This window comes from Poecilia reticulata, chromosome 1, assembly GCF_904066995.2.
Source record: "Poecilia reticulata chromosome 1, P_reticulata-male-v2, whole genome shotgun sequence".
Lineage (NCBI taxonomy): Eukaryota > Metazoa > Chordata > Actinopteri > Cyprinodontiformes > Poeciliidae > Poecilia > Poecilia reticulata.
This window is the reverse complement of record NC_088830.1, coordinates 4,471,635-4,485,954: the sequence shown is the minus strand read 5'-3', so window position 1 is coordinate 4,485,954 and position 14,320 is coordinate 4,471,635. Positions and strand designations below refer to the sequence as shown.

General features: G+C 38.2%; 2 protein-coding genes across 10 annotated transcripts in view; both read right to left on the bottom strand.

Annotated features, from left to right (window-relative positions):
• Positions 1-3,201, bottom strand: part of LOC103458988 (LIM and calponin homology domains-containing protein 1-like) — a 41,620-nt gene extending 38,419 nt beyond the window's left edge. For 3 of the 8 annotated variants that reach the window (XM_008400450.3, XM_081614873.1, XM_008400533.3), the window contains exon 1: positions 2,870-3,200. In XM_008400450.3, coding sequence (XP_008398672.2) covers positions 2,870-2,932 — 63 coding nt within the window. In that variant the 5' untranslated portion in view covers positions 2,933-3,200. Of the gene's footprint in view, positions 1-2,869 lie in introns of all 8 variants that reach the window. The other 5 variants (XM_008400197.3, XM_008400284.3, XM_008400773.3 and 2 more) reach the window with 4 other exon arrangements.
• A 2,252-nt stretch (positions 3,202-5,453) lies between these two features.
• On the bottom strand, positions 5,454-10,482 carry uchl1 (ubiquitin carboxyl-terminal esterase L1 (ubiquitin thiolesterase)). 2 transcript variants are annotated; one of them, XM_008401041.2, is made up of 9 exons: positions 10,375-10,482; positions 10,276-10,287; positions 9,770-9,898; positions 8,180-8,321; positions 7,040-7,125; positions 6,783-6,830; positions 6,574-6,643; positions 6,442-6,500; positions 5,454-6,250 (listed from the first exon to the last, which is right to left on the bottom strand). In XM_008401041.2, the coding sequence occupies exons 1-9, from the start codon at positions 10,405-10,407 to the stop codon at positions 6,167-6,169; spliced, it is 663 nt and encodes a 220-aa protein (XP_008399263.1). In that variant the 5' UTR covers positions 10,408-10,482; the 3' UTR covers positions 5,454-6,166. The 2 variants fall into 2 exon arrangements, with proteins under 2 accessions (XP_008399263.1, XP_008399351.1); XM_008401129.3 differs by lacking the exons at positions 10,276-10,287; positions 10,375-10,482 and adding an exon at positions 10,213-10,269.
• Between the last annotated feature and the right edge of the window lie 3,838 nt (positions 10,483-14,320).

Sequence of the window (14,320 nt, the reverse complement as noted above, 5' to 3'; positions counted from 1 at the left end):
CTTTAACCAAACAGAGTACCTAACTCCATCTTGACAAAAGCAGCACACCATACCCACTGATTTTAAATACATGGGATCCATTAAAGATGAATTGGCTCCTGATAGGATTAAAAAGTGAACTTTTGAAAGTGAGGCATGATATGATGTACAGGACTGAATTAGAAAGGTCAAAATTAGCAGTTAAATGCCTATATTGACTGTTGATGATGGTTATAATTTAGTCTGTACATTAAAAGTAAAAAAACCACCAGGCAACTCAATTTAAAAGATGCACTGATACGATATCTATATTGATCAAAATAGTTTTAAAAATTCTAGATTGTTCAACTAGGGTTCAGTCAGGGTATTGTTTCTGTCAGTTTCGGTTTCTTCCTTATTATTTACTTTATATGGGCTTTTACACTTTATTACATACTTATTTGGTCAGTTTGCTCCTATGGCTTTTACAACACGGAGATCCATGTTTTTTTCAAAAATACTTCCAAACAGTTAATATGGATCCAAGTGTGCTGAAACAGAGACATCTAAAAGTTTCAGGACACCGGCTCTTGAGGACTGGAGTCAAAGACTCTTTAAAATGGTGCGAATTGTCATTTTTTCATCATTTTGAAACAGTAACTGCAAAGTGTCAGTTTAAATCTCCCTCCTGTGTATAAAAGCCTGGTACACAGAGAACCAGCTGTGACATGCAGTGACGAAATGGTTGTTATTTTGCCACCTCACTCTGTGAGAAAGATGGTGACTGAGGTAAAGAAATCTCCAAAGCTGCTAGCGAAAACAACAGAGGGGCATTTGGGGGGTGGGAGTTTGGGGATTTGGGGGGCCACTGGTTTTTCATAACCATTAGATGCTATCCAACTGCCAACTGGTTGTTTGAAAGAGAGGCCGAAAAAAGGTTGTTCTGTCCTACCATCGCTAACGTAAATACGGGGAGTTAGCCAAAAACGACTGTCTAAACCGTTGTCCCTTGGTTTGACAAGACGGAGCTTTTCAACAGCAATCTCTCCACTTGTTTCTCTTCCAAAGGGAACTTTGTTAGAGTTCCAGGAGTCACGGTTTCTGAAATACCAGGACGCTGTGCAGTCATGTTCAGCGTCCCGGTATAGGAGACCTATAAATTAGAATATAGGTCTCCTGCCTGGTGTAGCGGTAGAGTGAGCGCCACGTATACAGTCCTGGGTTCAATTCCAGACCCTGAGACTGTTTCTGCGTGCCTTCCCCATCTTCTCTCTCCACACAATTTCCTTCAGGTGACTGTCAATAAGGCCAATGGAATGGTCAAACATCCCTTTCTCTGTGTACTTTTAAAATGCTCAAGCAGAAGACTGTAGGTGTGCTGTTTTACTTGTAAACAGCAAGTAAAACAGCATGCCAAATGATTTCATGTAAAAATTCGTTCTCATTGTATCTGAATAAAAAATAAAAATGTTTCTCTGTTCATCTCCATCATTGTTCTTCTGTGGCAGCAAACCAAAGTTATAGAGTCCCTCAGGGTTTGATCTTAGGCTGTATTTTGTTTATGTTGAACTTGATGCCTCTTGGACTCATTTTTAGAAAATGTCATATTTGATGCTTTGGATATGATGTACAAATATACATTTCCCTAAAATAATGAAAGGATAAGGATGATTCCCTACAGTTTTAACAGATTGTCTAACGGAAGCTATGGTAAATCATGGATGGACCAAAATTCCCTTCACTTTAATCAAAATGAAACTCAAGTTTTTGATCACTTTTCTGTTAGGAATCTTGGTGTCATTTTGACAGTTGTTTGAAATTGGATAAGCCGATTAACTCTGTTGTGAAATTAAGATTTTTTTTTCATCTGTACCCTGCAGCAAAGGTAAAATCTAGCTTCTGTACTAAAGACTTTGAAAAACTTGTCCATGTCTTCATTACTATGCACATAGTATGTATTTCTGTCTTGACATGGACTTTTTCATATACTTTCATTCATTTTTTAGTCATATCTATAGCTTAACCCTCACCTTTACCCTAAACCTAACTGTTACCAGTACATGTTTAACCTTAAGCCTAATCAGGGTCGCAACTACATATTATTCAGGTGGATGCGAACAAGGGCCTTGCAAGGTGAGACATGCTAAAACACACACAAGAGAGTGTCGATAAATTTGCCTGGTGACTAGACATTTTAAAAATAAATAATAAACCATTTAAAGTGTATTAAGCTGTTGTCCGGTAGGTGTTTAATTGGAAGTGAAGCTCTCAGAGCCTGAACTGAACAGGGAGCAGAATAGGAACATGAACGCCTCAACATCCAGATGAAAGTCGTCTTGCTGCAGCCTCGGGGCTTTAATGCCTCAGACTGTACAGGACAGAGCAGTGATGGAGTAAAAATAGGTCAGAATTCTGCTCTACAGAGGCTTATGGAGGGAGGCAGATGATGATGATGATGATGATGATGATGATGATGATGATGATGATGATGGGATGCAACAAAGCATAAATGATAATCTCATTCGGTGCGATCAGAAGCTTTAGGCAGACCGGTTTCTTAGCCATGGCAACCGGAATCCTCTCTTCCCTATGAAAGGGGGCCGGGGGGGCGTTTCACCGCCCGGCCGGCAGCAACGTTACCAGTTAAAAGCTGATAAATGGCGGGTTGGAGCTCAGTGTTCTCAGCCTGGCTGCTTGCTTGCTAGAAGTCTTGAAGTGGACGCGGTGCTAGCTCCGTTGCTAGGCTCAACTGACAGCCTAGCGACGGCTGAAACTTTGTTGTCCCGAACCGTAACCCGACACTGCGCAGCCCACCCAACAGGTGACGACCCGACGGCTGCCGTGTCTTAATTTATACCGCGGTGTGGCCCATTTCAACCAAGTGTGCTGTTGGGGGCTCCCCCTGACTCACCTCGATCCATTTCTGCGCCTCCAGGCAGACTGGCTCGGGATGGCTCGGCTCGGGACCGGCCATCAGTGGGGGGGCGTTGGGAATTCGCTGATGTTGTGAAGTCTCTCCCGTTTTCTTCCCCAGTGTCCTCCACGCGCAGTCTATTCAGTCACGTAGCCCCCTCGCGCTCCAACTGCGTCGCCCTCAAAAAGAAGATGATGCAGAAGAAGAAGACGCTTCTGGCGACGCTGCAATACGAACCAGGTGCTAAAAATATCGAATCCTTGCAGTGGGAGGCTGACTACTCTCTGCTGCTGCTGCTGCCGCCTCGCGTCAGGAGAAGGCGTGAACGCGCAGGCAGGAATCTCTGTGGGGGATGATGAGGGGGTCGAGAGAGGCAGGAAAGACAGAGGAGAGAGAGAGAGAGAGAGAGGGGATGGAAGGGCGCTGCAGAAGATGTCCCGCTATATTAGTTCAGATAGTTCATCTAGTGGCGGGTGCTTGGTGTGTTTCATTTACTTTTAATCGTTATTTAAAATAAATAAATAAATATATATTTGTATTTAATAATAATAATAATTATATATATATATATATATATATATATATATATATATATATATATATATATATATATATATATAAACTATCTACTCCACCTTCTTCCTATGATAATACTGCTATATGCAGAAATGATGCACTGCTCAGTCAAAAACAATCAGCAGGAGGACGGTCTAAGTGCTGTCAATCAATCTCGTGTATGTAGTGGAGCTTCATTTTTTTCCACATATTATCCGTCTTATATTGTCACTATTTAATATAAGTATGTAAAAAAAATCCAAATGTATAAGTTACCTACCGCAGCTTTAATTTGTGCTTTGGATACATAAAGTTTATGTATTTAATGTGACAAAATGTGGAAAGTTTTAAGGGGTTTGAAAACAATAGCAAAAATTAACTTGGAAAATTAATATGCATGCTTATTAATGCATGCATAATAAGCATTAATGAGGGTCTTGAAACCCTCATCGGGTTTCAAGACCTTGTTGGTTTAGGCAAAAAAAAAGCTCCTTCCAATGAAGCCCTCAAAATATTCAAAACCAAGAGTTTCACATTGTAGCTCAAACTAAATATTTTAGATGTAAAATGAAAAGGTTACAGGCTGTGATGACATTACAAAAATGAATGAATGTACAGAATGTTCAAAAGAGCTTAGAACATTCAGAAAACTTTGAACAATCTCCAAACATGTTTTGAGCAGTTTATGAACTTAAACAAAATAAAACAACCACAACAGAGCCTGTCAAAGGGGGCAATTCTTAATTTATTAGGGGGGAAGAATTATAAAAATTGTGATTTTATCTACAAATCACTGCATGCAAGCTTTGTACAAGTAGTAAGAGTGTCAACATTTTCTCTAATTTGTGCCTTTAAGACACCAGCTGGTGTCATTCATGTCTTAATTTAGCCACTTAATGCTAGATAGGAGCCAAATTCTATAACAAGCCCAAAGTAAAAACCAGGCCTTGGTAGGTTTTATGAAAGTTCTTGATTTTCTAAATGACATCATGTAATTAGAAATTTGTAATTACAAATTTCTAGTAAAATACTAAAGTTTTAAAACAGGAACAGAGAAGTTAATTCAGCACTGACCTCTGGGATAAAGTTCATGATGTACTATAGTCATTCATGCCAAACACTAGATTTAGTACTGAAGTTTAAGATCTATTTTCTTTAGGCATGACACTTAAACTACCTCAGTTATGTTTACAGATCTTGATTGGCTTTGGGCCTCCAAAGGCATGGTGTGAAATGTGCTTTAGAGGGGCAGTATTGCGTTTTCCAGCTATAGTGTTTTATAGCACAAGTTGCCGTCACCTTCAGTTTTAAAAATGTTCATTTCAAATATGCTTTAAGAAACTTTCCAACACTTCACCTTCAGAAACCCATCTCTCCTAATATTTTTACCAGTGTTTCACCAAGTAGCTGGTATGAGCTCAGCAGATGTGCAGTTTCACCAGGTGTTTGCCAATTGCTGCTGGCTAGTCTGAAGGAGCTGTGTGGGGGAGGGCTGTGCTGAGGCAGAAGTTAGAAAACTGTAGAGCTAAGGAGTATCTTTGTTCTTAAAGGTGGCCCTTTGAGGTCCAAAATACCTGGTAAGAGTGTTTTTGAAGTGCAAATAAATCTTGATGTCAATTTAATGTCACAGCCTTAGATTTAAAAAAAAATAAAGTTTTAGGTTTCTGGTATAGTTTACACCCAACTGTTTTGATGGTTGTCAGAATAAATTGCATCTTAAAACAGGCATGACAAACTCTGGGTATGTTTGAAGTAAAGATCAAAAGCCAATTTCACATACTGTCCCTTTAATTGAAACGTACCCAAATATAGGACAGGCAAGTTAGTCACCATTTGGCAAATCAGGATTTTAGGGCAGCTTTATAATTTAAATAGTTTGAAAATCTGGATTACTCATTAAGGCACAGAGGTGGAGTCACATGCTGCTCGTTATGGGTTTTTAATGAGAAAAAAAAAAATCTGCCATCATTGCAGCCTTTGGACTAGAGTTCAGAGTGATGATACATGCTCTTGACACAGACACATGCAACTTTAAATTTAGTTTTATTAAATAGCCATAGCTGAACAGCAGCAAACCATTTGAAAAGTGCATAAAGGTAAACAATTGAAAAAGTTGAAGCTGTTACCCTAAGATAGCACATCAACCCAGTCTACAAGAGCACTTTAACTAGACAGTCACTTTAATGGGATGTCTGAAAAAATCTGAAATTATCTGATGCTTCTTGTTGATTCTAGAACCATTTCCACAAAGTTCATTCAAAAACATGGGGGGAAAGACTCAGGTTTCCTGAAAATGTGCCCTAAACGACTTAAGTATTACAACATACTGTGAAACTAACAAAGCGGAGTTGTTGATGCCCAGTCCTTGTAAACCATGACAACTAAAGGCATGCAGAACAGGAAGTAGTTTCCAGTTTCAATCTTGTTGGCACCAAAGGTGTTAAAGCAGTTGAAGTTTGACAGATGAACATAGAAAACTTAATGACATGCACAGGTGATGTTTAACAGATCAGTGGCATTTGTGAATCCTTTTCAATAAGCTTGGAACACTGGCAAAATAAAGTTCACGGAGTTTTGTGCTAATGCTGAACACGTTACAGTTGAGGGGATGACATGTATTCTAGTGCATAGTGCCTCCAGATGTAGGAGCACAGACCACTGTGGGTCGTCTCTTAACAGTTTGCAATGCAAATGCTGTAGAACTATGTCGTTTACAATTTGAGTTGGTCACAAGATCATTTAAGACTGACAGAGAGCCACAGCTGAGAAGCGGACTTCGTCTTTCTCTCGTTCCATGAAGCTGCGGCACACTTTGGCTGCATCCTGCAGACAAAAAACTCAAAGTGGATTATTATATTTCAAAGTGCAAAAATGATTCTTACCCAGTTGATACCATTAGGATAAAATGAAAAAAAAAAAAAACTGGGATCTTTTGAATGTTTTTCATATACAACTCATAAGCCAGTTTGCCACCAAATGAGAACAATTTACACAAAAAGTTTTTTTTAGCTTACAGTGACAAAGGTCTCATCTTTGGTTGCTCCATGGTTCACTGGTCCATTCATCTTCCCGTCTTTGATACAGAGATCGCTCCGTTACAAATCAACGTCAAAAACATGATTAGAGTGAACCGTTGACATGCTTACCAAATTCATAGAGTTGTCCATTCACATTCACAAAGGCAATAAAGTGGAAGTTTACTTGTTCACCTTCTGGCTGCATTAGAAAAAAAGAAGTGTGTTGACAGTGGTTCATCTCAGAACTCAATACTTGTAATGTACACAAGGGCAAAAGTTTCTGGTTTAAAGGTACGACTCCTATCAAACTGCTGCCACAGTCTATAGATTCATCTTACCCGACACTGTCCCTCTTTTGCAACCTCATTGTGAACCTCGCAGATTGCCTAGAGGAAGACATTTGACAGGTTGTGTCAATGTTAATTCAGCCTATAGCAACCCCATGTGGCAGAAAAAGAAACTGGCAGCTAATCATGCAAGACTGACAATTTGCTTTGGATAAATTTTGGGTTCATGGAAATAAAAAAAGGTTGTTCCATTTATTGAAAAACCGACTGACATGTTACAAAGCATTTCTCTTTAGCCTGTACATTACCTTGTTTCCCTCCAGATGTTTGGAACGCTCATCTGGAGACATGCCAGCCGTCTCATCGAGAAAGGTCTTCAGGACTGAGCTGTTCTCTAAACACCACATTTATCAAGTCAGCAAAGCGGTCGGTTCAAGCAGTCAGTCGTCACATTTTATTTGATCTGCTCTGAGACGGGTGAATGTCTTTCTCCAATGTGAATATTTAATAAGATTGCAATAGACTAAGCATGGAAGACCCAAAAAGACAAATGAGAAGTTCAACCATGGATGGTTTTGTAGGAATACTTTCGAGCTTAAAATATGATATCAGGGATTCCCCAGGAAACCTAGTAAGTCTGGTGGGAGGGCAGTCCACCATGGTTAAAAAGTTGCGCTACAAAAATTTAGAGGTCCATGATCAAACATTTAGAAATTGTATTGCAAGACCAAAAGGTTGGTGTAGCACAACTGATTCTAAACCCCAAAAACCCACATCAATTTGTCAACTATAAGCTTAGCTTAATTTGACTTTGTCACCGATTTATAAAAACCCTATATAAAAATGTTTAGTCCAGTGGGGTCGCAAGTAAATCCTGATGACCCACCAGGCTTATAATAAACTGGGGAAACGCCAATTAATTGTTTTTGTGAAGTCATTTAAAAAAAAAAAAATTATAAAATCACATTTTGCACAAAATGACATGCATGTACACGTGTTCTAGAGACCACCCAAAAAATGAAATGATTTACTTTAATTATTCTAGTACCGTCAGATCCTGATTGGTCAAGGTTTTTCAAGTTTTGGTTTGCAACCCTGTCAAGGGAAACATTTCCTATTAAGTAGCATTTCAAAATTTAAAAGGGTTCAAGCTTCATGCTTGTGTAAAATCCAGGAGAAAAGTCACATTTGTCTGCTTGAAATGGAGTTGTTGCAATATTACAACTCTGGTCTTACAGGGTTGAAGTATTTTTTACATAAAGACCGGGCCTGGGAAAAAGCAGTTTCTCATGTAAAGTGCCAGCTTCTTCCTACTGTTGATCAAGACTCAACTTGTGGATGCAAAGCACTAAACACCTCAAATTACACCGTTTTCCTTTAGCCTAATCACAAAAAAGATTAACCATTACCACTACAAAATATGAGAAGGTTTTTATTGCTGCACTCACCAAAAGTCATTTTGGCTTTATTGTTGGCGATGGCGTGCACCAGGGCGATTGTGCCACATGAATTGGAAGCGACCTGCTTCAGGAAGTAGACGTCGGAGCCTCCTGTAACCTTGTTCGCCTGCTGGATCCTGAACTCCTCATGCTGCCATGCACAGATGCAGAGTTAGTCTGATTTCATCTGCAGCCAACTCTGCTTCACACACCAGTTGGTAATGATCATTCATAGTTTCACTGAATGAAAACGAGGACATCCGTTCTATATCTGGGAGGCATTTCAAGTGTGTACAACGAAGCAGTTTATCAAGAGAAATCTGAAAGTTTAACCATTTCTGTAGGAAACAAATGACAGGCAAATTTCCACCAATAGTTCATAATACAAGTCCAGGTTACACTGCTTAAAAAAAAAAAAAAACTAGTCAAAGGCTTAAAAATCATTTTCACAATAGTTACAAAAAGGAACCAGCTCTGACACTACCTGTTGGTTCATGTTTTACGCCCATCTGAAAACAAACCCATGCTTTTAACTCAGGAAAATGTAGCTTCCTTTAAGGGTTTAAACATTTTGTCAACTTTGATACAGGAGTTTTAGAAAGGGTTGCTTACATATCCACATATTCGTTGTGATAAATTGAAAGTGATTTAAACCACTTCTGAAAAATAATCTGAATGATCCAACCTGGGCTTAGCAGGGAAGCAACCAGGGTTCAGTTTTCTAAGGTCTTCAGATGAGAGTCTGACAGATGAGTTTAACACAGAATCCAATCTGCTGGACGTTCAGAGTAAAGCTGAAATTAACCATCATGCCAGCATAATTCAAGCAAAATGAGCAGAAACAATTACTCAGAACACATTCTGTACATGGACTCACTTTTCAAAAAGGAACCAGGAGCTCTGACACTACCTGTTAATGTTTTACACCCATCTGAAAACAAACCCATGCTTGAAGTTGTTTTCATTAACATTTTTTGTACCAAAAATCCTTTATTCTGTAACAAACTTCCAGAAAACTGCAAACACTTGAAATACTGAGTTCCTTTAAATCAAGACTAAAAACCCAAAAGTTGGGTTAGAGAATTTAACATTTGATGTTTGTTGATTTTAACATTTGACACAATGGAATGAATGTCTGATGTGTTGGCTATTATGCATTTGATTTTTTTTTAAAATGTTTTTAAGCATTTTGAACTGCCATGTTGCTGAAATGTACTATGAAAATAAACTGGATAGCTTGACTTTATTGGTGGTTTGCAATGTTTCAACTTTCAGAGAAACTGCATTATCTCTGAAAATGAAGTTTGGGTTTGGCTAATCTCCATGAGCCAAACTCTCAACAGAATCCTTGAAATATATCATTTGTATTGAATTAATGAGTTAAAATTTTATTACTATAATCATCTGATCAGAGATTGGGCTTTAATAGCCTACAGATCAATCTGGACACAAGACGTCTGCTGATTCACTTCCTGACCATCAGTCGACTCCCAGCATGTCAGACCAAGTCTTCAGATTCTTGCCTCTCTCTCTCTCTCTCTCTCCCTGCCTGCCTGCCCAGCCATCCCACCCAAAAAGCCCCCAGCTCGCCATGATTACCTGTTGCGTCAGGGGGAAGAGCAGCATTAGGGCACAGGATGGCTTCGGCACGGCGGTTAGCTGGTCACCCTCCAGACCCAAAATATCCACGAAACGCCAGTGTCCACTCACACCGAGCTTGCTCATAATCTGAAACACGTAAAAGTCGTTCATTAAGAGCGAACAGCTTCACACCTGGAAGTAAATAAGAGTGATATGTCGACAGAGGCGACTGGAAGATGCTAGGTCGGCGTCCAGACCACACCCTGCAGCCCAGACAGGAAGGATGCTGTCGCCCTTTAATATCTCTCTCTCGCACACACACGCTTCTACCGCTCGTTGCTTACAATAATTTATTAAATACGCCACAATAATAAGTCAACTTTATATTCCTCCATCAGAAGCCTGTAGGAACTCTGTTTTCAGTGCAACAGTCCTGACTTAAGAGTTGCTGTGAAACTTACCTGACGGTTGGATTTAACGGTTACCAACTGTCGCCATTATTGATTCTAACGTTTAATACCAACCTTGTTCAGCATCTAAAATAAAATTAAAACAAAATATTAAAATTCACGGTTCTTGTTGCAGAACAGGTAAACTATTAATGGAGTAGCCGTTTTCCCCACCTCGGGGTTGATTTCCATCGCAGTCCACTCCATGTTCAGAAGGTTTGGCAGTGACACAGCAGATAAACCGTTACACTAGAAAACTTCCTCTGATTTCAGACCTGTTAGCCGGAGCGAGTGGCGCACCCGAGTTTTATAGCCCGGATCAAACCATTCACCAGCAGACGTATGGGGGGACTTTCGGAAAGAATAACCGTTGATGTGCGCATTTATAATTAAAATACAGTTAAATGCAAATAGCTAGGTTTGTTTGCCATTCTTTTAAACAAAATAATATCCTAAAAACCAACCTTAACTGTTGTGGAAAATAATTAGATGAAAGCTAGATGCCGCCTCTTTCTCCCCCCGGAACACAGTGGTTGAATCTATTTCTGGAAACAAAGGTGTGACGTATCGATTGCTTCAGGGTTCATGGCAGAGCCGAACTTCTCATCTGCTTACTGAATTCAATTGTTTTCGTTATTCTCTCAACTCGAGTATATTACTGTCCGTGGCTGCATATTGTCGGTCTGTAAATAAAGCTTTTTAAAAAAGTTTCATATCTGTTTCTGATTTAAAAGATACGACGTGGAAGAAGGTGCAAGGAGGGGAATGGCGGTAATTTCAAACAAATTCAGCTGGAATCAATCAATCAGTCTATCAATCTATCTATCTGCTACAATAAATAAAACAGTTGAAATAATACAAATAAGAGATTAAAATACAGATTAAACATTAAAAAGTAAGGCAAAAATAATTTTATCTATAAATGCAAATTTACATGCATTTATAGATAAAATGCATCTATTTATCTATAAATGCATAGATAGATCTATCTATCGATAAATAGATAGATCTATCTATCTATCTATCTATCTATCTATCTATCTATCTATCTATCTATCTATCTATCTATCTATCTATCTATCTATCTATCTATCTATCGACTCATTTTCAGTGCGCTTTATTTATGTATTAATTTACTTATATGCTTACAATGAAAATCACATATAAATCACATATTTCCACTCATTTGTTCTGGCAAAAATGAGACAAATCAAATCTATTATAATTTATTACTGAATTTAGCACATTACATTATTACTTTTAATTTTAATAACTGGTTTCTGATGTGGAAATGATCCAGACACATGCTTTAATATTCGGGCTGAACCCAACACCAACCGCCGACATTCTTGGAAAATTCTCTTAATAAAAGAATGATACCAATCAGACTATTTGAGACATACTTAGAAGAAAACACTTTAGACAAAAAGATTTCAGAAAGTAACAACGCAAGAAATATCTTAACTACATAATTTTTGTTGACTCTTCTTTAAATGAGTCAGCTACTTTTCTCACTTTCGCTGGTTCGCAACTCTGTCCGCTAGATGGCGCTGTAACCAAGAATAAATCAAGTTTGAACAATGCCCTTACCTGAAACAATAGCATTTTTTTCTGTTTGAACTTTTAATTTGTAGTTATTTGTTTATTGCCTAATGGGAACATAGTGCTTACCCAACATGTTCATTATTGTAATTTGTTTGATCCTTACCTGAATTTTCACTATTTTTATCTGACAAAATATTAACATGAATCTAGAGAGAGTGTATGTTTATTTTAACCGTACATATTTCCGCGCCAGATGACAACTGTATTGAGCAGTTTATGGCTCTTCTATCCTCACTTGCATACATGACCAAAAAACAAACAATATACACCCGGAAAAAAAAGACCTCAACTACTCACCAAAAGTTATACACCCTGAAATTAGGGTGAGGTTTCAGGGTATATCTAAAATGCACTATGACCTTTCTAGGTAAACTCAACATGACATGCTCTAAACTTTGAATGCACATGTCCAACTGCTCAGTGTTTTGATTCATTTTGCACAATTCGCTGTTCTCTAACAAGCAGCTTAATGGTAAAATACAGAACAAGTGTTTGAGCAATGAATCAACCAATAAATGTCCAGGTTGTTCACATCATGAGAGCAGCTGCTGCCTGGTGAATCCTCTGTAATTGGTTCACTTCCTGTCTGCTCACAGAAAAACAAAGAAAGACATAAATGGATATTTAAACCTTTGTTTCTCTTCAAATGAAACCCCTCTTTTGTTATATTGTATAATCTGTAACACCTGGGACTTTTTATTGGCTCTTTGTAGTACCTTCTCTGTACTGTGATTATGTGTCAATATTTTAACTGTCATCTTTCTACATATGATCTGCTGTGCCTCGGAAAACTACTGCTTAGATCAAAGTGTGTTCGTGTTTTGTTGTGGCCCAGTCATAACAAAACATATTATCAGTGATTAAAAAAATGGATGTTCACAGACATTTTTCACATTTTTAATTGCAAAAACAAAATGAAAACTATGTTTGCCATCCAATATTCTGAATTGGTCAATCACATTAAATCCATATAAAATATACTGAACAGCAATGAACACACTCTCTTCAGGCACGTGCCTGTCTGGAAGTCTTTTTGTTTATATGGTGATAAATCAGTGGGAGGATTTTCAGCATACCAGTCCACAAGGCTCCACAGTGTTTGCCTTAACAATGCCAATCAGCATAGTTTGTTTCCATGGCGATATTCTTCATTGACAAGAGTCTGGTTTTGTTTCCTTATCACCTAAATACGATTTAGTTTTGAGCTGAATATCTTGCTGAACCTGCGTCTTTATGTGACCTATTTTATAACCTGCAGCGATGCCCTCTAGTGTCTGTATTAATGTGAATGTTTTCTGCCTGTTAGCTTATAATATTTAACACTAATGAATATTTAAAGACTTGCTATCAGGTGTCAGGTATGCTGTATGAATCAATCCTCCTCTTTCACGTCTGGTTTTATCAAAGCACTTCCTGCCATAAGTGGCAACCTATAAAACTCTTTCGGTTTCCTGCTATGCGGAACCACCTCTTAAACTTGAAAAACAATGTACGTAGCCCAGGAGTTACAGAAGACAATCGAATTGTAGGTGAATGTGGATTTTTGAATATTCTTTTTTCTTAGGTGGAGACTTTTGCAGCCTCAGAGTTACACATGAAATAACCTAATAGTTATCAGGTGGTGAGGAGAAACATCTCCACGCTAAATGAATGTCAGTCCTTCCAAACCTAATTAAGTTTTAGGAACAAAATTATGTTTTATTTTTCACCTAATTTTGTTTTCTGACAAAACAGCCTTCACTGCAGCTTTAACAGGAAGAGGTCTTCATGCATTTGGCCCCATATTGAAGGCAGCTCTGGGGATGTCTGTGAAACATGCAAAATAATCAAATGAGTTATTCCTAATTTTTCCCAATTTACTTACATTTTATTATCTCAGACTTCAATCATTAAGACTCTAAAATGACTTCTAATCTCAGGGGATAAACCTATGTGTGTGCATGCAGTACCTCACCCAAATAATCTTGCTACAAATCATTTTGCATTTTCTTTGGATTCTATTTTTAGGTCAGACCAGCACAAAGAAGCGTACAATGGTGAAATGTTTGGGGAAACTATAAATGGTTTGCAAAATGTTGCTCTAGTAATAATCTGAAAAGTTTAGCATTCTTTTGTTCCCTTCACTCAGCTCCCTTTACTCTCAAACTTCCCAGTGCACTCAGTGGTCTGTAAAGAGGTCAACTAATGGTTAAATTCAGCCCAGCTGGGAGCCAATATTCTCAGGATTAATGCGGGGATTCCGTGAAGCTCTCCTGAGGTTTGTTTGAGAACATTGCCAAACAAAATCAACAGAATGCATCATTTTATTTCAACTTCACGATTATACACTTTATGTTGCCTTATTATGTAAAATCACATCAAAAGATTTGGTAACGGGAAAGGATGTGAGAAAGTTCAAAGGAATATGAATACGTTTGTGATGCACTTAACTGGACAGAAGGCACATAAAAAGAAAAGAAAATTTTTTTAAAAGAGCTCCAGAAAACTTTAAACTATGAAACGTTTAAAGGTTCTA

Excerpts from the sequence above, each read along its gene's own strand:
- uchl1 (XM_008401041.2), bottom strand. The coding sequence starts at position 10,407 with ATGGAGTGGACTGCGATGGAAATCAACCCCGAG. Across the intron at positions 6,501-6,573 it reads TGGACAACTCTATGAATTTG|ACGGGAAGATGAATGGACCA; the intron begins GTAAGCATGTCA and ends TCTGTATCAAAG. Across the intron at positions 6,251-6,441 it reads AAGATGAGACCTTTGTCACT|GATGCAGCCAAAGTGTGCCG; the intron begins GTAAGCTAAAAA and ends TTTTGTCTGCAG.